The 26,753-nt window shown below is 37.3% G+C and overlaps 1 protein-coding gene across 6 annotated transcripts in view; it reads right to left on the minus strand.

The window, feature by feature from the left end:
- The window catches only part of SGCG (sarcoglycan gamma), a 141,763-nt gene that overhangs the window by 22,000 nt on the left and 93,010 nt on the right, over nt 1-26,753 (minus strand). For all 6 annotated transcript variants that reach the window (XM_080577349.1, XM_080577348.1, XM_080577347.1 and 3 more), the window contains 2 exons: nt 13,484-13,603; nt 3,282-3,354 (listed from right to left, as the gene is read on the minus strand). In XM_080577349.1, the coding sequence (XP_080433475.1) occupies nt 3,282-3,354; nt 13,484-13,603 (193 nt within the window). The remainder of the gene's footprint in view (nt 1-3,281; nt 3,355-13,483; nt 13,604-26,753) is intronic.

The following is a 26,753-nucleotide window of genomic DNA, read 5'->3' on the forward strand; positions in this document are numbered from 1 at the left end:
TATAGCACTTTTCAAATCCAAGAAATGTGGAATGATGTGGGTCACATTTGAACTTGAATGTAAACCTTGAGTTGAATAACTGGCAAAATACCACACGCTGTACTAAAAGTGATTTCCCATAGGACTTATGCTCAGAATGGTCAGTTGCTGGCTGTCAGACATCCGTATGTGGCAACTATGAGAACAATGCTAGTACTCATCTGTGAGCATTATATTCATCATGCACAGTACACAATTAGTTAATAAATGGTATCTTATTTAGAAGTGGGCAATGCTATTTTAAACCTAGGGATGTTTCAACTTTGAGATGTAGATTTTGTTCATATAATTCTTCCTACCACTTCGAAGTAAGTGCAAGCACATCTCTTTTTCTTTACAGGTGAGTCATGAATTCAATCTATTAGACTGAAAAAGACTTGATGTGTTTCCTTCAAACTAGAAAATGAAAAGACAGTTACTGACCACAGTATAATTGCATCGCTCTGTCTCCATTGCTTAACTATAAAAAAGATATGCTCTAACACACTTATCATTTTGTTTCCAGAAAAGTAGTCTATCTTTAAGTTTGGCATTTGGACAGGAAATCCAGCAGAATGTGTAATTCAGAAGGCCATTTGTGTCAACATTGTTTGCAATGCTGCTCTAAACCTGAATGACAGCGAATGTGGTCTCGATTCATATGACACTAGCTGAAATGTTATGACCACTAAGAGCTTTCCAGTCAGCTCCTTGAAACATGCAACTACTGTTGAAGTGGATGGGTTTTCTTGAAGCATTATTCTCTGTATATAAGGCTAAATATTGTGGCACTTTATATCACATTCATCCAGCATATTATATTCGCATAGTACAATATAACCACTGAAAGAAAAATAGAAGAAAAATAGCAGAAGATTAATAGGTGGTGAAAGTGTGGAGATAAGGCTTGGGGTGAGCAAATAGGTTCTGTTACCTGTAACTTGATAGTCACTACTTTAATCTGGAAAAGAAGTATTATTCAAAATTAAAATAGAAAAGTATTACTTAAAATTGCATTTAAAAATTCATATTGAAGTGTTTTTCAATAGGTATCCTACTGTATTTAACAGTGTGGAATGAAACAGAATATTTATAAAGCATTACAAAATTACCATGCATTGGTAAACTTGTTTCAGCTTCTTCACAATGGAATGCATGAATTTTGTTTACACTGCCATTTAAGGTTACCCTTGAAAATAACCTTTCTCCAGCATGAGCTTTCTAAATCGCTCTTCTCTGTCTGTATCTTAACTTAGTATCTGCACTGCAGACAAACACATTTGCTTCTTGATCCTCCTAAGAAGCCCTCCATGGAATCATTGCCATCTCTGCTTTCAGACTTGACATTGATTATGGGTGGCAATGACAGCAAAAAAATTAAAGGAGCGAGGCATTTTGAATGGCTGTGATTTAGCTTCAGGTCTTCTGAGCCTGCTGGGACATCACATAGCTTCATGCCCTGATATTCACCATTTTTCTTAGGGTTAAGTTAACTTGGTTTCTAGCACAGGTGGTTAGCAGCTCTGGCTTTAAGGCAGATGATAATGTCTGTCACAAGCGTCAGTGCTGATGCCACCACATAGATACTTCCTAATAACTATTAGGATGACTTCTGTAAATTCTGAATCTGTGTTTCCCACTATTTTAAGTCAATTGAACACAGAACTGAGTGAGATTTTATCTATTACTGCTGAGCCCTGCTAACGTGGAGCAACATTCTAGGTCAAAATGTGCTTATAGTTGACATGGTAGTATCACTAAACAGATAAACCACCAGGTAAACATCTGTGAAGGAGAACCTTATAAATACCTTCAATTAATCTTATCTGGTCCTTCAAATGATATTCTGTGTCAAAAATAGATGAAAAATATATAATAGACACAGTTGAATGTAGCTCAAAACAGTGCAATTGTTGTTAAATGAAGTGTAGGTAAGAGCTTACACTTAAAATGCAACATAGTACAATGAGTGTAGGAGAAACTATTAGCTTCAAACCTATTAAATACTAATAGATGATGTATTTAAAGCAAAGTAACAACCACAGAAAATATCCAATTAAAATTTATAAAGAGCTTCTTGACTTTGTAATTAGAAAATTCAGTGTCTTAAGTGTTCATAAATACTACTTTATCAAAACTGAGACAATCACAGGAAATTAAAAATTTACAACATAATGAGTCCACTCCCTCCAAAACCAGACAACATTCACTACAATGCACAATCCTATATATTGGCTGAAGTCTGTCACATTCAAATTCTACTATGGTAGAAGAAACACTTTTTTGAAAGTAGATATAAACATGTGGAAAAACTGATGTCCCAAGCCCATTCTGTCTTCAAATGCAAGCACACAGTATTCGCTGTAAGTAAATGTTGAAAATCATGGAGAAAATTAAAAGAAGAATCTTAATAAAGTTTCCTTCTCATTTGTCATTCTCAATTTGCAAATTCAGTCACCAAGGTACAGACAGTGATCTTGAAAGCTTTAATCATCTTATGCTGCTCTCTAATAGTTACCCCTACTGGAGAAGAAACACTAAGAAATTATTACAGGAAGTAGCAGACTGTCAAGGTATGAAAGGACAGAAGTAAAACTGTAAAGAGGTCCTCTTCATTTAATTTTTCTTTGAACTGACATACAAAATGGAATAAAAGATTTTCATGAACTGAATGTAGATTGAGTTGAGCTCATCATAATCAACACATTACAAACTAATTTGGGATACTATGAATTACATAGAGTAATTCACAAAGAAATCTATCCCAGGATTAAGGAGTTTTGAAACTTAGGAGATACTTTATAATTACTTTGCCATCCCAAACTGCTTTTTAATTACACAGTTTTGGATCTTTCCAAATGTTTCTTACTAGTCTGATTCCTTGGACAGATAATAGTTTATAAAAATTTTGACTTGTCATAAGATTACGACCTACTTCAAATAAGTAACTTTTATTTCAACATAGCAGAAAAAGTTATACTTATGTGTTCTGAAATTGTAAAATTAAAGTGTACAGAAAAACTTCGCACAGTAGATTGTGGCTTTAAATACTCACCATCTGTAATAAATCATCTCATAATATACTTCTAGAGTTGCACACCAATGTAGAATTTTCCAGTAAAACAATAAATTATCACATAATAGGAAAAGTTAGTACTAGTTCTGTAAATGTTGTTTAAAATCCCTTGTTATGAAAAAAAGTGAGTACGTATAGCAAACAACATTTACTTATTAGATTTATGCTTTTATGTGTAAGTTCTTACCTAAGCTGTTTAAAAGCCTCTGCCTTCACAAGCGGTGTTTCTACAGAGTGTTCAAAAAGTGCTCCTTCAGGACCTAGAAAGAAGGAAAGAGACTATATTGTAAAAGTTCAAATATTAAAGAAATAGTGACAGTGATTTATACAGCCACTTTGAAAACAGAAATTAAGATATGAAAATATATATTAACAACTAATGAGACAATTATTATCCAGATACAGTTTTACTATTATTGTATTAATTGGAACAAAAGAATACATTGTTAACGCAAAAGTACAGGTTAAATTCTTAAAATGGAATTTGAAAAGTCGGAAGAAAAAGTTTAAACCACTTGGGACAAAAATGTAAGTAAACAGGATTTTTATAACACAACTTCCTTTAGAATTAATAGAAATAATTAAAACTTCACAAAACCTTTGCAAATATTGTAGAATTAAAACATCACCTGCATTTTAGACTATTCTATATAAAGCACAAAAGCTGCCATGTAGCTTCATCAAAGATTTCCCTTGACTGTCAGGCAGACGTGGTAAACATAAAATAGTATTTATGCATGTAAAATGGTATCAGATGGTTTAGCTGTTGAAATAAGAGTAATTTCAGCCCAACAGAGGAGAAATGGTGCTTACCTACATGTGGGTGGTACATGTGTAGGTTGGGCAAAGCAAGTCAACCATATCAAAAGATTTTTTGTGTTGTTCTGCTGAAGGTAAATGCAACTTAAAGCCAAGATATCCAGAACCCAGCTGAAGTGGATACAGAGTCTTGAACTGTTCCTAAGATCCTTCCCATAAAGGGGCCACTGTCTAGCCTTATCACCTAGATATCAGTACCCTCCTGAAAATCAAGAGTCAGTGGCTGTACTCTTTCTTTGCGGTTTTAAGTTATTTTGTGCAAGAAATGATATGATAATAAAGGCAGTAATTTTCAAGACCAGAACTTGTAGTACAGAGCATAGAATGCAATGGACAACAATATTACTGTGAGAATTTATGGTCTGAAATAGAAGCAAGATTGAGTGCCTCTAGAATGAGAACAGAAATGAAAAGGTAATAGCTCAGAAACCAAGATCTTAGAGGATAAATCCAGTTAAGGACTTACATGGATTCTAGCTCCTGCACCTTTAACTTATTTAGGAATTCAAATTGCCCATAACAACCCAACAGTCAATTTTCAACCTAGGTGTAAAGTGCTGAGGTTCAAGACAACAATTCAGATTAAAAAAATATCATGGTCAGACAGCTAATGAAGATAGTTTCCTATGCCCTTTTATGTCTCTTTGATGACTCATTTTCTATACAAAATATAGCCCCTCTCTCAGAATTTCCTGTGCTGAATGAAGTTTTCCTTTTCTTACAGGATTTCCTGTAAGAATCTTCTCTGAGGGTGCCTGTTTAACTCTGAACTCTATGTCACAGATCATATTTAAAGGCAGACTTTGTTCATTATTTATTTGGTCCAACTCCCAGGCCTACTTTGTGGGATTGGTCTCTTCTGAGAGCTTTTTTTCCTATTTGATCCTTTCCTGAGGTTGGTTTTCTTAATCGGACACTTTTGATACTGGTTTGACTCCCACTTCTGGGAGCAGTTTGATAGCACTTGGTACTGGTAAGATTCATATGCACATATATGTGCATATAAATAATCAGTAATTGAGAAAAAAGTATATATATGTACATGTAAGTAGTCAAACACTGATAAGTAATCAATTAGAAGATAAATCTTTTTGTTGTTGTTGTTGTTGTTTTCTTTCTGGAAGATCTGATGAGACCAGGATGAAAAAGTGACTGTGGAATCAGGAGGAAGGAAGAAAAGACAAGAAGAAATGTATGATTAGTAAATGGATGTGGTATAATCACAGAATCATAGAATCATTTAGGTGGGAAAAGACCTTCAAGATCATCAAGTCCAAATGTCAACCTGAGCTACCAAGATCCATCACTAAACCATGTCCCTTAGTGCCACATGCACATGTCTCTAAAATATGTCCAGGGATGGGGACTCCACTACTTCTCTGGGCAGCCCATTCCAATGCTTGACCAATGCACCATGAAGAAATTCTTCCTAATACCCAATCTAAAGTTCCTCTGGTGCATGATTAGTGCCATTAAATGTCTAGTCTTACAATTTCATTTTTATAGATTTTCCTGTGGTGTGCATGTGAAAAAAACACACACAAAAAAAGAATTTTAATTTAGTCCACTTGTGTTAAGCCATATAGTTTGAATTATTATAAAAATTAGGGAAGAATACCATCACTTCCATTAATATTTTGCAAAAGTACCATCAACTGATATTCATAGAATCACGAGATAGAATAGTTAGCTATCAGAGCAATAATCAGGTAATAAAAAGTAAATAGAGCCTACAAAACAATAAAGAATGACTTCAAAAGGAAAAGACTTGTGTCTGTAACTCAATTCGTGAGTTTTATCTTCACATTAGACATCATCAGCATGGACTGACTCTGAAAAGCTCTACTATGTGCTCTGCCTGATTTTCATTTAATTCCTCTGTCATCTTTAGAAATCCATAAAATAGCCATAGCTCATCATCATCTATTTGTACTTTCAAAACTGATTAAAAGTGAAATTAAAGGTTTTAAGTATGGATGTTTGCATCAGTGGCTTCAGGAGAAAACATGAGAAATCTGATTGCTCTCTTTCCCATACACACTTAGCTGAAAGTTAAGAACCCGAGGTATCAGTATGAAAGGTGAGCACAAAATACTAAGGTTCTCTAGCAGATTAATTAGACATCGTCTTCTGTAGTTCTTGCACCATTTTTGTATGCAGTAAAGCACCGGGTATGACATTATTAAATACATTTATATCTTTGAATTGTAAATGAGACGACAAGCTTGGTTGATAAAGATAATAGTATGGGCATAATAAACTTCCACAGGTATTTACTTTGATGCCACATCACATTTTGATTAAGAGATTAGAGCAACACAAATCAGACTGGAATGCATTACATGGATTAAAATTGGCTGAAAGGTCTTAAACATAATTGCAAACAGAGCAATGAATGAAGGGATGTATTACTAGTGGGGCCAAATGTGGTATAACATTTTATTATGGACGTGGAACAAAAAAAAAAGATTATTTCAGTTGACACAGACACTGGGAAAGAGGAGATAGGAGTGAAAAGGACAAGTCACTAATAAAGGGATATCTCTGTTTTGCGAATGTGACTTTATCAGGTCAGCAATTTTTAAGCTGACCTTTATACATGAGCTCCCTACTCAATTATTTAAGTTAAACTAATAGTAATATTTTTTATTTATTATTATTTATTATTTATTTTATTTTATTTTTATTTATTTATTTATTTATTTATTTATTTATTTTCTAGTAATATTTTCTGACCCTGAATGCTTTACTTCGACAACATTCCTAAACTTGATTACTCAGAAATCTACTTCTTTTGTAATTAAAATTCAGAATGCCCTACTGACCCTTGAGCTTAGTTTCAAAGCCACCCTCAAAACTAGATCTGCAGCCTGCTCAGAAGTGGGCTAGCAGGCTGCTGGGGGCATCTTACAGCACACAAGGGATGTCACATGCCAAAGGTGCCCTCACGATATCTCACTACAGAATGTGCAGATCACTGCAAGGCTAGTAAGGAAGTGCTTATAGAACGGGTGGGGTGGGGGGTGGGAACTCTTCTTTCTCACAGGCTTTTGTCATTTCACTCTGGGACCTGATTATAAACAGCCTTTTGTATTTCTTCTACAGTGCCATTTACACATAAGTTCACATTTGGTGATGTAAAAATGAATAGTTGCATAATGTTTCCTTGCATTTGAGATAGAGCTTGATAAGATTATAAAAGACATTGTATGACCTACTTATCAGTCATGAAAGGGATGGGAGCTGATAAACCAGATGCCTCTTCTAGCCCACTTTTACATTCCTATCAAGGTTTGGACTTGCTGTGATTAAGATGACCAGATATGCACAGAGAGATGTAAGAAAGAGGAGCCTGGCAAAACTGACTGGAGGAGGGGAGCAATCATCTATACGGAGATTTGTGAGGTCTGAGTGTAATCACAGAACCATAGAATCACAGAATGGTATGGGTTGGAAGGGACATTAATGATCACCTAATTCCAACCCCCCTGCCATGGGCAGGGACACCTCCCACTATTATGTTTGCTGAAGCCTTGCTTATAAAAAGGCAGATCCTTTTTTAAGGGATGTGCTTCTGTCTCTTGCTCTGGGATGGCAGGTCTAAGCATCATTGTGGCTCAGAAACAAGGCAGAGAGACACACAAGCTCCCCAGAGAAGCCCAACTGTATCACTAATTCTCAGCCTGTGCAAACCAAGAACAATACAGATAGTTCTAAAAACCAGCAATCACAGCATTTTAATTAAAAAAAAATCTTTCCAATAGCCTTTATATAACAGCATTATCATCAGAGCATTCCCTCCTCACTGGAGGAGACAGAAGCCCACACTTAGCAGTGAGCAACTTTGAGGAGCTCACCTTCTGTTTCTCCTTTTGAAGGAGAACCATGAAAAAGGAAGAAATGAGAGCAGGGGGCCACAGGCAGAGCTTCACATTGCTAGTGGACATAAAGAGTGCTTTTTTTCAGCTGTCTCCTTATGCTGTGCACATAACTTTTCATGTCGTTACAGAGCATTGTCCTGGCAGGTGGGATTGCAGGCCTGAAGTTTCCCAGGCCACAGAGGGAAATTCAGAACGTCTCCCATTTCCTAAGTGCCCTGACTAATAGATTTTGCAAAAAAAATAAGGAAAAGATATACATGGCTGCAGGATGAGCCCTCTTGGGTGTGTGTTTCCAGGACACCCTGCTCTGAAAGACAGGTGAGCGATAATAGAGATAGTACTACTTGCATGGGAAGAGGAGCTAATGGAAAAAAGCCAATGGGAAATACCAGTTTTAATATTCCAGAGATAAAGGTATTAAAGGGGCATGTGTGCGTAAGAGGGAATAAGAAGGTTTATTTACATATTCTAGAGCTGTCTTTTCTAAGAAAGTTTAAAACATTACCTTCCTGTGAGGAAAACTTCATTAAACAACATTAAGTTTAGTCAGTACGACACACACACACAAAAAATCACTTCATGGCAAAAGTTTTTGGAAAATGGCCCTAAACTGATCTCTTGTCTACCTTAACTACTTTATCTTTTAAACTGTAAAGAAGGAGACTTAAATTATGATATAAATATTACTGCATTTGCTATTTTATAGAATGTTGTTTATAAATATCATTTAATCCTAAAATGCACAAGAACAAGATACTCATTTTCTAAGGAGAGAATTTTAATGAGAGGACTTAAGCCAGTAGGTTTCATTAACACCCGCCCCACACACACTATCAAGCAAGGTCTATCTGCCTCTAAAAGTCTAACAGCAGAATGTTTATTCATATACTAAAATTGTCACATACTTAACATAGCTTGTGAGCAGAAACATTTCAATTAAACACACATCTTCACATTGTGCTTCAGTGTTAGCTATTCAAACTGGAAACCTTTCCACATAGAACTAGAAAATCACTGACAATAATTAGCAAACACTCTCAAAGATTATGAAGGACAGGCAAGCAGAACAAGTAGTAGACTGGATAAAGTGTGATGTAATACTTATCACCTTTGCATTGCCAAGTTTTCTGCAAAAAGAGTGGAGGGTAAGCAACTTCATTCTATTAATTTCTTATGTTCCACTATTCTCATCATCAAAATATTACCCTTTACTATAGTCGTGATATATAAATTACTATTAGCACTTGTTAAAATGTTTTTTTGCAGTAGTTGAGACCATTTTGGACCACTCTTCCTACAGCCTGTAGCACTGCATGGGGTTGTTGTGCCCCAAGTGCAGGATCTGGCACTTGGCCTTGTTGAACCTCATACAGTTGGTCTCAGCCCATCAGTCCAGCCTATCCAGATTCCTCTGCAGAGCCCTCCTACCATCGAGCAGATCAATGCTTGCATTTAACTTGGTGTCATCTGCCAACTAACAGAGGGTGCACTCATGCCCCTCATCCAGACCATTGATAAAGAAATTGAAGAGAACTGGCCCCAGTACTGAGCCCTGGAGGACACCACCAGTGGTCGGTCTCCATCTGGATTTAACTCCATTCATCACAACTCTTTCAGCCCGGCCACCCAGCCAGTTTTTAACCCAACAAAGTATACACCCGTCCAAGCCTTGAGCAGACAGCTTCTTCAGGAGAACGCTGTGCGGAATGGTGTCAAAAACCTTACTGAAGTCTAGGTAGACCATATCCACAGCCTTTCCCTCATCCACTGAGCATGTCACCTTGTTGTAGAAGGAGCTCAGGTTCATCAAGCAGGACCTGCCTTTCGTAAACCCATGCTGACTGGGCCTGATCGCCTGGTTGCCCTGTAAGTGCTGCGTGATGGCACTCAAGATAATCTGCTCCACGAGCTTCCCCGGCACTGAGGTCAGACTGACAGGCCTGTAGTTCCCTGGGTCCTCCTTCTAGCCCTTCTTGTGTCACATTTGCTAACTGCCAGTCGACTGGAACCTCTGCTGAAAGCCAGGACTGATCACAGTATCACAGTATCACAGATTTCTAGGTTGGAAGAGACCTCAAGATCATCGAGTCCAACCTCCGACCTAACACTAAGTACTCCACTAAACCATATCGCTAAGCTCTACATCGAAACGTCTTTTAAAGACCTCCAGGGATGGTGACTCCACCACCTCCCTGGGCAGCCCGTTCCAATGCTTAATAACCCTTTCGGTAAAGAAGTACTTCCTAACATCCAACCTAAAACTCCCCTGTCGCAACTTTCGCCCATTCCCCCTCGTCCTGTCACCAGGCACGTAGGAGAACAGACCAACCCCCACCTCTCTACAGCCTCCTTTAAGGTAACTGTAGAGAGCGATGAGGTCGCCCCTGAGCCTCCTCTTCTCCAGGCTGAACAAGCCCAGCTCCCTCAGCCGCTCCTCGTAAGACTTGTTCTCCAGACCCCTCACCAGCTTGGTCGCCCTTCTCTGGACTCCCTCGAGCACGTCCATGTCCTTCCTGTAGCGAGGGGCCCAAAACTGAACACAGTACTCGAGGTGCGGCCTCACCAGAGCCGAGTACAGGGGCACAATCACTTCCCTAGACCTGCTGGCCACACTGCTTCTTATGCAGGCCAGGATGCTGTTGGTCTTCCTGGCCACCTGGGCACACTGCTGGCTCATATTCAGCCGACTATCAACCAATACTCCCAGGTCCCTCTCGGCCAGGCAGCTTTCCAGCCACTCATCTCCCAGCCTGTAGCTCTGCTTGGGGTTGTTGCGCCCCAGGTGCAGGACCCGGCACTTGGCCTTGTTGAACTTCATACAGTTGACCTCAGCCCATCGCTCCAGCCTATCCAGATCCTCCTGCAGAGCCTTCCTGCCCTCGAGCAGATCGACACACGCACTTAGCTTGGTGTCATCTGCAAACTTACTGAGGGTGCACTGGACGCCCTCATCCAGATCATCGATAAAGATATTAAAGAGGACCGGCCCCAGTACCGAGCCCTGGGGGACACCACTAGTGACCGGCCTCCAACCAGATTTGACTCCATTCACCACAACTCTCTGAGCCCGGCCATCCAGCCAGTTTCTAACCCAGTGAAGCGTACGCCAGTCCAAGCCCCGAGCAGCCAGTTTCTTGAGGAGAATGTTGTGGGGAACTGTGTCAAAAGCCTTACTGAGGTCAAGGTAAACCACATCCACAGCCTTTCCCTCATCCACCAAGCGCGTCACTTGGTCATAGAAGGAGATCAGGTTCGTCAAGCAGGACCTGCCTTTCATAAACCCATGCTGACCAGGCCTGATCGCCTGCTTGCCCTGCAAGTGCCGCGTGATGACCCTCAAGATAATCTGCTCCATGAGCTTCCCTGGCACTGAGGTCAAACTGACAGGCCTATAGTTCCCCGGGTCTGCCCTCCGGCCCTTCTTATAGATGGGCGTCACATTGGCTAGCCGCCAGTCAACTGGGACCTCCCCCGATAGCCAGGACTGCCGATAAATGATGGTAAGCGGCTCGGCCAGCTCCTCCGCCAGTTCTTTCAGTACCCCCGGGTGCATCCCATCCGGCCCCATCGACTTGCGCACATCCAAGCTCCGTAGCAGGTCGCCAACCATTTCCTCATGGATAGCGAAGGCCACGTCCTGCTCCCCATCCCCTTCCACCAGCTCAAGGCACTGGGTATCCAGAGAACAACCGGTTCTAAATGATGATGCTAAATGATGGAATGATGCTAAATGATGATGCTAAATGATGGAAAGTGGCTTGGTGAGCACTTCTGCTGGCTCTCTCAGTACCCTTGAGTGGATCTTATCTGCCCCTATAGTCTTGCATATGTCTATGTAGTTTAGCTGGTTGCTATCCATTTCCTATTTTTTCCAAATTAGGAAATGCTAACATTTTCCAAATTGTTGGAAAATGACAATTCTTGACATATTGGGTTGGATTGGATTTGCATTTTTCCTGAAATACTATACATCACAGACACTGGTTCTCTGCTATGCTATATTTTAGTTAAAAACTGCCACATTTTCTTATAAATTGTTACTGGGCTTTTCATAATTCATGTAACAATGAGAAGTAAAATCAAATAGCTCACCATATTGTACAAAAAAACATGCAAAATATTCTTCATGTATTTTAAGCCTGTTGCAGTCTTATTGTATGAACTTTTCAAAATTCATTTCACATAGACCTTTCTATGAAAAATGTTTAAAAAAATTAGCTCAGTACTCAAAGTATTACTAATTTATCCTTTATGGTAATAGTATCATTTAAATCACAATTTTAATAAATGAGTTTAAAGCATAGTAGGCATGAATCTCTTACTTACTTTAATGACTTTAATGGATTTATTTTTCAATTGTACTACAGTATAAAAAAGAAACAGGCAATGTGTCTTTCTACAATATCTGCTAAAGTAAACAATTATCCCTGCAGTCCAAAGATTAATATTGGACAAGTCAGAATACATGTTTTTGCATAGCAATTTCACCTTGTGTATGGATGATTTTTACTTACTTTGAGCAGAGATAGACCTTTTCTAAATCAGTTAACAATTATGCAGTTTTTCATATCTTTGTTAAACATGCTTTTCTATTAAAGTTTAGCATCCCTTGGGCAAACAATAATCATTTGATATGGTTTCCTGGTTAAACAAAGTTGTAATTTCAATTAGGTTAAAAAGTAAAAAACTTAAGATAAGACCCTCAGGTGTAAACAAAATTTATTAACACATTCATTATAACTTAACTTTGGCTTTGAAACATTAATTGTGTACTTATTATCACATTTGTAGTTTTGCACAGTGAAATAATATGAATTGATCCATTAAAATTAAGACCTCAATATTTCAGAGGACCAATAATTAGCAAAAGTTAACATGATATTTGCAATCAGCTTAAAAATACTGAAAATGTAATTGAAAACAAGCTACAGGATAATTTCAGTATTTCCTTTGATGGAGTCTTCCAGTTAAAGAGAAATCACACCCTGACATATCTGTTTTAATGTAACCTTACACCTGGAAAATGAAGGTTGACTTTATCAGGTCATATAAAAGGAAACAGCTTTTCATGTGATAACTTTGACATCTTACTTTGTAAATGAGTACTTTGGTGATTTGCAGAAATAGCCTAAAGCAAACTTGTCTTCTGACTGATGACATTTTAAATACACTATAAATACCATCCCATGGCATATGTGCTACACATAGAGCAGAAATACATTGGCTTTCACTTCGAAAGAAAAAGTCATAAAATATTGGAGTGTAAAAAATTTTCACAAATAAACATTAATTTTCACAAATAAAATTAAGTTTTCACAAATAAATCTTAATACAACTGGTTTCTCAAATAGCAACATGTAAGACTTTTCCACCTTCAATTAACAGTATGCACTGGAAATTTTAAGTAATTCAAAAAAAGAAAACCCACAAAAGTACAGTTCCAATCACTACTTGTATTTGTTTTAAGTAAAATACATACATACAAAATGCATATGTATTTATACATACATATTATCACTTTTTTGTTAACACTTCTTATGATTATTTACTGAAAAAGGTCATGATACCTTCAGATATCTATTTTCTAATGAGGTAAACCCAGTATTTTTCAGAATGGTTTATTTAAAATGCCATTTTACTGTGTTTTTCTTGCGACTATTAGTTGGACATTTCTTAAACTGTTACAAACCTGTGACTCGAAGTTTATCTGTGCCAATTACAACCTCATTTTCATCCACTGTAAAAAGTGGCTTGCCATCCTTTGAGTTGATCTGAAATTGCTGTCCATGGAATTCGACCATTTTAGGACCTGCAAAGCACAAGCAGAATAATGGAATAATTACATGAGCTTTCTTCAGCTTTCTATATAAATTGCTAACCATTCAAACTATGGTCTTAATTTAGTGACTCACTTAAGTACATTAAAGATCATGAAGCATTCAGATATTCCAAGGATAGTGGCCCCACAAGTACTGAAATTGGCTAAGTGTATTTACATTTTCTAATCTGTTGTTCAAAACTGTGCTTGGAGTCATGCTTTCAAGTTGGGTTTCCAAGAGGGAATTTAAGAAATCCCTCACAAATTGATCAAGACAAACATTCACATTCTTGGTGCTGAAGTTGCTAAGGTTATTTGACCTATGTGAGTGTATAATGTCTTCCATTTTATTTATTTATTTTTTTGAAAACATAAAAATTAATTATCAGAGTCTTTGCAGCATCATCTCTTTTGATTAGAGAGGCTCAAATGCTTTAAAATCCCCTGTATGGTCTGGATCCTCAGTTCTTCATAACAAATGCCAATTTAGCTCCACATAACTACCAAATATCACTGATCATGTTCTTAGATAATTTTTAAAAAGCTGAAGAGTATTTTCAGTTGGATCTGGAACTCCAGAAATTAATATTGTGTGCAAGAGAGTCTTTGCATATCACCAGATCCGAAATTCAGTAAAAAATTCTGTTCTACAGTTTTCTTTTTGAGTAAATATATGCCAAGCCCTTAATATTCCTCATTTTAAACAATTAGATCAATTAAAAATTCACATCGCATAAGTTTGAGTATCTGTTTGATAGAGTCATCTCATTTTATGTTCAGAATTAAAATTATAGGTAATGGTCAAAGTACTTAAGATTCCTTTTTTTAATTAAGGGAATTCACAGAACATCCACAGGACCGACAAGCACTGAGATGTTTCATTTCCCTGCAGGAACATAGACATTAAATACCTTCTGGGTAGTAATTCGCAAAAGAACTAGGAGACTTTGATAGATCTTAGGTTAAAATGGCATTAGGTAACTGATGATTGATATAGCAATGAAATAAATTCAGACATTTCCTATAATTTCCATGGCAGCTGATGCAAGAGATACATACCATAAGGTCCTATATAAATTGCTCCTGTTTCATTCAGTAGATGCTGAATGAAGCAATTGCTTTTAATCACTTACAATGCATAGAGAGGATTATACAGGCCATAAGAACCTAAACCAATAAAAAACAATACTGACTCAACTTGAAAACGGTCAGGATAGAGGGCCGAATTCATACATTGTACTCTACTGGAGTAGAGTACGCAGGCACAATCTTACTGATCTCTGGCTCTTCTCTACAGCTCCTCCAAAGCACATGGCTTGATTTCTGAGAAGTGTATTGCAAAAATACAGAAAATATCTTTGTTCAGAGAAAAGGTGTTACTCAGAGCCTTTTTTTTTTTTTAGAAAAAAAAGGAGTTCCAGGTAAATGAAACAAGGATGGTTCCCTATCAATGCTTTCCTAGAAAATATTGTTTGTTTTATTACTCGTGATCCTGTCCAGAAGGAGCAATGTAGTTACTGATCATTTATGTAGTGTAGGTAGATCCTTTGTTTATACAGCAAAATCAAAGGCCTAAGTAAACCAGCAATTATCATCTTTAATTGGTGCTGTAATGTCTGGTTCCGCTTTTCTTCCTTTCTTTCATCCAACACCACAATTACAGTGCTTAGCATGACTATGGGATACACAAATCTAAGCCTCTCCTGTCTGACATGATTCAGGTTGGGCGATTCAGGCACATTCAGGCACATCTTTTTGGTGGGATGGATTTAGGAGCAATTCTCAGTCACTTTTTTTATAGATGTTGTATACAGTATAGAAAGAAAGGTATTTTTCTGAGCCTTTACTTCCTCCATAGGAATGAAACCCAAGAGTCCAGTTTCTGTGGTCAATATGCTGGCTGCAGAACTGATAGAGAAAAGTTGCACTTAACATCATGTCTTCTGATCCTGCTCATTGTCCGAGCTCATTCTAAGAAGCATGCAATTACAACATCTACTAGATTAGACTCAGCAGATCAGATAGAAATGTGAATGCTGATTCTGTAAGGCTCTGACAAGGTTAAGTATTTTTCTTTTCAGCATTTTCAGTATTTTGGAGGTCTGGCATGCCAGAAGCAAATATTTTTATATTGCCATAGAATATTTATTGTTTAAAACAATAGCTGAATGAGGATCCCGAAGATTTACATTTTAGACATACGTAATTTAGAGTAAAGTAGGTGCCCAAGGCCTTCCACAGATTCAGTTCTAATCTGTAAAGCTTTATAGTATGGGTAATCTTTAAAATACTCATTAGAAACTGCTGGAATTGCATTAGAACTATTGTGTAAGCCTGCAAACAATATGCAGGAATATCTCTAAAAAAACAACTCAGACATGTATAGTATTAAGTTATATTTCATTGTTAATTATTTACACATGATCACTGTAAAATACTTTAGTATGATGAAGACACTGTACGTTTAGAGGGAATGTCATCTACTGATTTCCTTTGTACAAGGGCAATTAGCCTTGAAAATAAATTGCTGGGCTGGAATAGCGGTACTTCTGCTCTTTCCTTCTCAGCACCTTGGTAGATACAGAAGGTTTCACTGCTTATAAATCACCAGGGAAAGAAAAAAGTAGATTTGAAAGAACTGAAGAAGTGTGGCATGATTTGCACCAGACCTAACTTGATCTCGTCTATGAGTACATTTATCTTATTGATTTGCTAATTCGTTGAGTCTATTTCACAAGCAATCTTGTCAAAGGAAGACTTTTCATGTCTCTCCTAACAAGAACAGGAAAGAACTACCTCAAACAGAATGAATCGATTAATTTAATTTGTACACCTGCATGTTGCTAGAAAATTGACATCTTTTTTGTTAATTGGATCGTTATGGAATGTAGATTAATTCGCAGAGAGATGTGACATGACAAAAGAAAGAAGTTATAAGATGGAGGAGCTGTTTTAATTATTTGAATTTAGGATGAATATACATACATTATATAGCATTTACATATGTTGGACTGAATTCTGATTTCTATCACCTAACCAAAGCAAAAGGTATAGCTGATATAAACATATGCTTAGCAGACTGACTTTGTCAGCTGTCCTATCTATTTAATGCAAATTTCAGGCACAGTATCCATAATGAATATCATACTGATACAACTGGGGCTGCAGTATTTACTAGTTTAATTAATCTGGTCCATGTATACAGTGACCACAATTCCAACAATAATTGGAAAAAGGAAGGTATTCTGTCTTTCCATTCCCAGCTCATTTTTATTTTTTAACATTACACCACATAATCATATTCCTGGGCTCTCCTCTTTTCTTCTACTCCATTAATATCTAATTATTCTGGGCAAAGCAGTATATCTTTAACAGTAGAAACTGAAGGAGTACTACTCTAAAATAATGAGATGTGGGAAAAACAGAGAAAAATCTACTTAGAAGAAGAACAAGAGGAATAACAACATCTGTAGAAAAGTGCTCATCCTGGATGAGCTGTAAGTTCTAACAAGCTAATGAATACATCTATGCCAATAAATTAGAGAAAGCCAAGGCAGAGGAGACACACTGCCAATTTCTGCTACTCTAGTAGCATGATCCTTGGCACAGTCTAAACCTGTACTACACGGTGACTTGCTGACAATGCATGGTCGGGTGCTGTTCCTCACAGGCAGGGTGGATGAAGCTCTCCAGCTCTGGAGGAAAGTGGGTTTAGCTGTATAATGAGAGTTGTGACTTGCCATCTGCCCTGGGGGCAGACTGTGAGTCCTGGCCTGTTTTAGTTGATAATGTAGGCATAGCCTATCTCTACCTGTAAAATACTTTCACATGTTAATCATGCAGTGAATGACTCACTAAAGTGTCCAGGGACTTTTATTGCTTAAAAGTTGTATTGGTGCCTATTGCTCTTATCTTTTTTTCTTCTGATCAAGTTACAAGAATCTAAGCAATGAATTTAAGCATGTGGAGGGGCAGTTAGGTAGGATCTAAGACGGGTGCATAGTGAACTATTCCTATCACATTTTAAAGCTCAACTTAAATAAGAAAAAACACAACAAACACTGAAAGTACTCACTGCACATTATATACTTTTCAAAGGGGTTTTAACTGGTGGCTGTTGCACACTTGACTAAATCTTTAAATAAACCTTTAGGTTCATGGTTTTGTCAACACAAATGCCCCTGTAAAGTTGGATGAGGACTGTCCCATGGATAATCCCCATTATCAAAGAATGGTATGGAAAAAAAAATGACTTATTTTAAGTCTTTAGATGGAATGCCAGGTGTCCCGGTTTCAGTTAGGACAGAGTTAATTTTCCTCCTAGTAGCTGGTAGGGTGCTATGTTTTGGATTAGGATGAGAAGAGCGCTGATAACATGCTGATGTTTTAATTGTTGCAGAGCAGTGCTTACACCAGGCCAAGGACTTTTCGGCTTCTCGCTCTGTCCTGCCAGCGAGCAGGCTAGGGGTGCAGCAGGAGCTGGGAGGGGACAGACCCAGGACAGCAGACCCACACTGGCCAAAGGGGTATTCCATACCATCTGACGTCATGCTAAACAATATATAGGGGTGGCTGGCCGGGGTGGGGGGCCGGCTGCTCGGGGATAGGCTGGGCATCTGTCAGTGGGTGGTGAGCAATAGTATTGGGCATCACTTGTTTCTTACACATTATTATTAGTAATACTATTATTATTATTATTATTATTTTCCTGTCTTAATAAACTGTCTTTATCTCAACTCACAGGCTTCACTTTCCCATTTCTCTCCCCCATCCCAGAGAGGGAGGGGGGAAGGTGAGCCAACGGCTGTGTGGTGTTTAGCTGCCAGCCGGGTTAAACTACTACACCAGGGTAAACTAAATTCAAGCATATGTTTCATTTATGTTACAGATGAGACAGCTCATGTGTAGATCAAATTTCAAAAACCAAAAATAGGCTTTTAAAGAAATGGAAATTCATTTATGTAACCAAAAGTAGCCATTAATTTCTCCCAGTTGTATTTTGCAATACACATGCAGCAGCTATACTGCAATAACACTAATTGTATCATGATTCATTGTCAGCTCATAAACAGCAGCCTAATTCAATATCTGAAACTTTAATCTCCTACTTCCTAAATGTATTTTGTTTAGCACCATCGTATCCTAACTACATGTAAGTCAATTAATACTATATAATCGTGTTTCCTGATAAAATCCTACAATTAAAAATGTAACATGACAGAACATAGGTTATAAAGAGCATTTGAACTGTTTTCCCATTTCTGCCAGAGGTGCCACAAGAATTTCCAGGTCAATAGGTTATTCTTGTTAATTAGGATGACTAATATTTGTCCATTGTTTCTTTATACTTCCTCCTTTAACAATGTGCAGTTCTGATGCAGACCTCAGATGTGATCATCTCATCACATCACATCACATCACATCACATCATCACATCACATCACATCACATCACATCACATCACATCACATCACATCACATCACATCACATCACATACCTCTTGACACTGAGGATGACAGTTTAAATGATGAAAAATGGTTTTAAAAACAATTGACCTATTGCCCCTTAATAAATGTATTTCTTCTAAGGCGTGTGATCTTCCAATGTTTCCTGTAGTGTTTTTCCATAAATCCCTGCAAATAGGCACACTGCTAAGCAGTCTCCCTTTTTGTTTCCCCTCCTCAGTCTTGATTGCCCTAGGTGGCTTTCCACAGAAGCAAAGTCTTTTGTTTAGTGATTCCAGTTCAGTAGTTACTTCCCTTCTACTGCTACCAAATCTTTGAGTTCCAGTCCAATATAAATGTAGGACAAAATGGCGAAGAATCTTTTATTCAAAAGAAGAATCTTTTTGTCAAAAATAGGGTCTGCTATCTAATATGTATACACAAAGACTTAACATCAGTCACATTGGTAATATCTAGGCAAAATCTTCAAATCCTGTTACTTCTGCCAAGTATTAAGCTCTTCTAGTATGTCGTTACATCTTTCAGAAGAAAAGACTTTTGAACACTGAAGTTATTTAATTTCAGATCTTTTCTTTTCTTAGTCTCTTCTACCATCCATAATTTTTATACCTTATGGCTGTCACCCAGTCTGTATGCTTCACTCTTCTCCTACCACCTAGAATCATTGAAGTTTTGAATATAAGCCAAAATCCTGAGTGCTTTGGGGTATTGCTATGCAATTTCATTTTTTAGTTATTTTTTATTATATTAAAGCACCTTACTTAAAATAAGTTCTCATTAAAAGTGTATTAAAATGTAATACTCCTACAGATTCAGTTCTAGTTCTACGAGTAATACAATACCAATAAATGTAAAGCCATTACTTTTAGAAGCATAAAATTAATCAGATTTTCACATGGAATGGTATAGAAGTGCTTGCTGGACTCTTATTAGAACAAATGCATTATTACAAAGTATATAAAGCACGTTGCATATATACACTTTATCTCCATATCATACATCCCTCATCACCTTTAAAAACATCTCTGATATATTAATACAGCACTGTCTGCTCCTCTTTCCTCTTTTTTTTCTTTCTTTTTTTTTTTTTTTTCTTGGTTCTCCTTTTAAGTAATGGATGCAACAGTCTGCAGGCCAAAGTAAAGATGCATTATTGTCAGCACTTCTTAGACTTTGTTGTTCCCTACAGTTGAACACAAGTCTAGAGATCTTTGAAAATCTAGTACTGAACAATCAATGCAGACACTGATCATAAATTACACCAGCAACCCAATCTTGTATTAGGTGTTTAGGTGGCAATGCTTTTCACAGAATCACAGAATTGTAGGGGTTGGAAGGGACCTCAAGAGATCATTGGGTCCAACCCCCCTGCCAAAGCAGGTTCCCTAGAGCAGGCTGCCCTGGTAGGCGTCCAGACGGGTCTTGAACATCTCCAGAGAAGGAGACGCCACAACCTCCCTGGGCAGCCTGTACCAGTGCTCCGTCACCCTCACCATGAAGAATTTCTTTCGCATATTGGTGCGGAACTTCCTTTGATCCATTTTGTGACCATTGCCCCTTGTCCTGTCCCCCCAAACCACTGAAAAGAGGTTGACCAAATACCTCCAACTCCCACACTTAAGATATTTGTAATTATTGACAAGATCCCCCCTCAGTCTTCTTTTCTCCAGGCTGAACAGACCCAGGTCCCTCAGTCTTTTCTCATAGGGAAGATGCTCCAGGCCCCGTACCATCTTTGTGGCCCTCCACTGGACTCTTTCTAGGAGTTCCCTATCTTTTTTGTACCGAGGAGCCCAGAACTGGACACAGTACTCCAGGTGAGGCCTGACCAGGGCAGAGTAGAGGGAGAGAATCACCTCCCTTGACCTGCTGGCCACACTCCTTTTAATGTATGCCAGGATCCCACTGGCCTTCTTGGCCATCAGGGCACACTGCTGGCTCATGGTCAACCTGTCGTCCACTCTCTGTATGATTTTGCTAACTAAATGTTTTTATACATCTGAGCATTATCTTTATAAAATAGTATCTATAAATATTAAAAAATAAAAACATGAAGTGCTTGATTTTAAAATTGATTATTGCTTGTAGAAACCATGGCAGGAATAGACAATCATGTTCCTCACACAGTTACTTGACCAAAAGGCTATGGTGTCACCCTTTCTGAGCCTCTCATTCCTCAGTGAATACTTTATCCTACTTTACAAAGAATACTTGACAGTTTAATTTTAGTAAGTCCTTCATTCTTTAATACTATTAAAGAATAGATTATCTTCTGTTTAATGGATTATTATATTACCTCTTCTTACTCTAATTATTATTTTTTTTAAAAAAAGAAGATATGGGTTTATTTTCATAAGATCGATCCCAGCCCTGCATTTTAGGAACATTTTATGAATGCCTACTGTATCTGGGCAGAAGACTCAATGTGAAACCAGTTAAACAGGTGGGACATGACTCAATTGCCTAAGAATAGCTGTTTCATGCCATTATATATACTTTGGTGCCTAGTCTTCAGCTTATTTTAGCTGCCCTGGAGCATCAAAGACTAGAAGGGCTTGGAGACCTGTCCTGGGATCAGTAAGTGACCTGAGCCCTTGAAGAGTGCCAGCCGAAGACAGGGCAGGACAGAACCACAGAAGAATCTAAGTCAGAAGGCACCTCTGGAGGTCACCTCACACAACTGCCTACTAACAGCAGGACCAGCTCGGCTGGAAGTTAGCTGAAGGTGCTCAGGGTCTTTTTCAAGTAGAATTATAACACCTTCAAGTAACGGGAGTCAGCAGCCTCCCCCAGCAACCTGTTCCAGTGCTTAGCCATTTTAAAAGTGGTATTTCCCCCACTTGCATCCAGTTACATTTTGCCATGTTGCAACTGTTGCCTCTTGCCATTTTTCTGTACATTTTTCTGTGTGTTTCTGAGAAGAGTACAGCTTCACCCTAGCCCTTCACTAGGGAGAAGCAGGCAGCAATGAGAAGCCTGCCTTAAGCCCTCTTTTCTGTAGCTTAAAAAATGCACCCTCTTCAGCCTCTGATATTTCATGTGCTCCCAATGCCTGACCATATTAATGACTCCTCGTGGGAGTCTCCCCAGTTGGCTGATAGCTCTGTCGCATTGGAGGGGGTGAATTTTAATGCCATATTCCAGCTGTAACAGATGTAAACTCCCAGGAGTGGGAAAATGCAGCCCAGTATGCTATTAGCCCTTATTGCCACAAGGGTACGCTGCAGATACATGCTCAAGTAGTTCACCAGGACGGGAGGGTTCTTTTCCTACAGACCTGCTGCAGAAAGATAGAGAATTGGCTCCTATTTTTTTTTTTTTTTGGCCTCTAACTGACATCCAGAGTCGAGTTAACTTTAAGAAGAAAGTACTGTTATACTTTATATGAATAGCTTAGATGTACTTAATTATCCAAATTCTATAATAGATTTTAGTCACAATAAATTTCATTCATTTTAAGTTAACCTTTATGAAGTCATCTTGTGTTAACCAATTTCAATAATTCATTCTTTACTTTATTAAAGGAAGAAGGTACAAGAACTAATTCCTTACTTTTAGTGTTATTAGCTTCAAGTTTTCCTCCCAAGATTTGTGTTAATGCTCACTATAAAATATGAACCAAAATACGTTGTTTGGGATTGTAAATTTACTGAAGACTGCAAAAGTCGAGAATGATATCAAGTATTTTATAATTCCTTTTTCTTCAACTATTTCGAATTCCTTACTCCCATTGAAATAAAGGGGTTAGTGGATTGGGGAGCTACTCAGATGAGTAATTGCACTCTCGTAAGAACTTGGTATACACTACCTAGTTCTTTTTCCATATATTATTTCACATAAACATGATTTCCCAGATGTTAGCTTCTTTTCAGAGTTAAGCCATGTTGACTTACATGCATACTACTTTTCTCTTCTAGACACAATTAAAGCAGAAGTGACAGCACAGGACTCAAATCCCCTTGGACAGGTTAAATTTCTCCTTTACGGTGATATTGGCATATTTAAGCAAGTTAGCAATGCACCTAACTACCTGATTAATTTGTAGATGACTTTTATAGTCTGTTTTAAGTCAGCATTGCTGACTCTGAACATCATCACGTATTTCTTTATAAAGACTATCACATTTGGGACCAACATGTGAATGTGCTATGGTAAGCACTTTACTATACATAGTACATAGGATCTGTCAATGGTATTTTTGGCAGAAGAGGATACTGTTCATTTGAGTTTAAATATTAAACTGCGGCTGTGATGACCAAATTCATATTTTCACAAATAAGTTTTCATGGAGATATGATTAGCTAACTATACCTTAAATGTATATTGATTACCACTTAGTATTTCCTGTTATTTTTAAAATACTTTTCAAAGTTAAACCCATTTAAACACACATTGTTGTCACAAATGTCTAATAGCATATGCATTTAATATAGAACAGAAACGCATCTGCCATGGATTAAAACAGGAAATTAGAAAAAAAACAGAGCAGCCACCTGTCATTGACTAAATTTTGCCTGATCTGAGTCAACTAAGCTTTACTTTTAAATAAAACTAGAATGTATGCCTTGATATGATCAGATTCATTGGTAGCTAAACTCTTATACCCCTGGGGGTAAAAATCCCTACTTTCATCCTTTTGGAACAAATAATTTAAGTTCTTGATCATAGGAAGACTTAATCACCTCAAAAATACTTCAGTTAAATTTGCAATTTATCTTTCTATTAATTACTCCTATGTTGTATCTTTCCTTCTTATAACCCAGCTGGACAGCAATTAAAGTTGTGCAAATAATCATCTTCTTGCAGTACAAAGATCTTCAAGAAATATGTTCTGGCTTTTATCTTAAAGATAAGTAAGAACTTATTTGGACCAAAATGAAGTTTTTAACGAAAGCCTTCTGGGAAAAGTAAAGAAGGAAAAGCTAAATGATTTTACAATGTTATTAATTAAGTCAAGTTTATAAAACTGGCTTCAGGGTTTTCCCTGTAAAAACACCACCAAACTCTTCTTACATACATCATGCTTCATTAACACTGTTTTCTTCCTATTATGGCTCTAATGAAAAAAATACCATCACTTGAGAATGAAATATCAAAATGCTGATAAGAAGAACAGTAATGGCTTGACATTGGAAAGTGGTAGTTTACAGATGGCAATTAATGCTAATGAAGAAATATATTAGGTACTGACACTTATCTGCTTCCTCAGAATGTTGCTCCTCTCTGAAAAAAAAAGGGGTGAGATGGCTCTCATTTAAGAGCTCCTTAGATTAATGTGATGGACATTAAAATAGTCTATAGGCAGAATTTTTAACGGTAATTCTGTTTTCAGACTGTATAAACCATTTTGGCTTTTACCACATTGCCATGCTTTCTGAGTGGTGCTGATTTCATGTTTCAAAGTGCAGAACAGCTTCAAAACACAGATATCTAAATAAATTTCCTTTAGTTTAAATACTTTAAAGTGAACTCCTCACCTGAAGCTACTGATGTCACTGTTACTTGGTGTAAATAATTAAACTAGGAGGAGGACCAGTAGTCTACTGTACTTGAACCTGTTCTCACAGACCCTGAAAGACTTTGGAAGCTCCTTTCCTTCGTGTCATTAACCCTGAAAAAGGCCATCAAAATTCACAGTCTTTTGGAGCTTGAAGCCCCCTTATATGATACTTGAAAAATAGATCTTTTCAAAAACTGGCCATATTTTAATTAAAGATGAGTTGGAAAGCATGCTGCTCTTCAGCCACTTTCTTAATATTCAGTTCCTAATATATTGCAATACTGCAGAATTATGACTATTGTATTCATCTGCTAGTAGGCTGTATATGTAAGCATATCTTTACTTAACTGCAGCATCATTTGCTATTTGATACAAATGTTGCTCTTAAATACTTGATAATCAATTCTATAGTCTATACATTCTTATATATTATACATGCTAAAATTCATTATTGAAATAGTTTGCTAATTTTTTACACTATGTTGCTTTATTATAAATAAGGATTTTGATAGAATCAAAGATGATACATTTCTTTTTTATTTTAGGATTGAATAAGGCTTTGAAGTGATAAGAACGGAGGTCTTACAGATAGATGATGGTTAGCAGCCTTCTTCAGCTGCTTTCTTGGATTATCAAAGAAAGTTCAGGATATTTCAGTTTTTAAGGTTGATGAACGAGCTGTGATAATGAGAATTTTTGGAGGTTATCTGTGATGTTAAAGATATTTATACTAATGAAAAAAGTTACCATCTATTTTGTGGACATCCTTGACTTGCCTATAAGGCATCTCTCTCTACTGCTTCCTTAATTCGCTCTGACTCTCAGCCCTGTACCTTCGCATGTGTGCCTTGCTTAGATTCTTTCCTTGCTCTCTGTTGGTCAACATCTTTATTCTAAGCCCCATTTCTCCCAGAATTGTTCCAAAAGAAATAAAAGAAATAATCTCCCCATATTCTCTTAACTAAAAGTCCCATTTCCTTTTTTTTTTTAATTTAAAAATTAGTTTTCCTTTTCTTCTTTTTCTTTCTTTCTTTTTCTTTCTTTCTTTCTTTCTTTCTTTCTTCCTTCCTTCCTTCCTTCCTTCCTTCCTTCCTTCCTTCCTTCCTTTCTTTCTTTCTTCCTTTCTTTCTCTTCCTTTCTTCCTTTCTTATTACTTACTCCGGTTAATATGAGTTTCTTGGTCAGATACGAGTTTTAAATGATTTCAGTGAGTACCTCAGACAAAATGGGTATCTCTGCCATACAGAGATGCCGAAGACAAAAAAGAGTAAAGCACAAAAGTGGTGATTTTTTTTAGTTATGATACCTATTGCTTTGAAAGTATTCTTTTCTTGACAGACAGTTAAACGCATTTGCATTCATAGAGGCTTCTGAAAGCAGTGCAATTATGGAACACAGTTCAAAACACAGCAAGTTCTACATACAGCGCTTATAAAGAACTACAATGTTCACAAAACTTCTGCAAGAGGTATGTCATGCAGGTAAACTTAAGAGCACGTAGCAACTTTACAACAAGAGCGCTAATGGTAAAAGTTGCTCACATTTGAAGTTATTTTAGTATGGCTGTAATTCATGAGAGAAACCTTCTTCATTCTTGAGTAACATGTCTGCTATCCTCATGTGAGGAATTCCACAGAAACTCCTCAAGTGAAGACTTCTTTCACATCCCTCTTGCGAATTACTTCTGTTGAAGACTGGGTATTTGAATTGCTCTTAATAAATTATTAAAATATTTAAACAGATCATTTGAATCACAATCTTCTGTGAGTTAAAAGGTGTTTTCATGATGATCTTATGAGTGACACTATATTATATTGTCATCTTTGGAATAATCTCTAATTTATCTATATAACCACATCACAATGGCAACTATTCATATTTATAAGATGAACCACGTGTTAAGAGATAATTCCAGCATGCTGGCAACTGTGAAAGGCATTAATTCTTAGCAATGTCTTGTGTATATGAAGTAAATTATGCACGCACCTATTTTTCACTCTTCTTATAAGGGAACATCATCCTGCATGTATTTTGATGAGCTACTGACAATGACTAAAAATATCGAGCTATTTATAGATGGTCATTTACTCCAATAAACTGTCACTTGCCCCAGTCACTGTTGCTTGACCATATCATTAGGTATTAACAGAGTTCTTTACTACATTAATTTTTACT

Source organism: Anser brachyrhynchus (assembly GCF_964034855.1).
Source record: "Anser brachyrhynchus genome assembly, chromosome: 1".
Lineage (NCBI taxonomy): Eukaryota > Metazoa > Chordata > Aves > Anseriformes > Anatidae > Anser > Anser brachyrhynchus.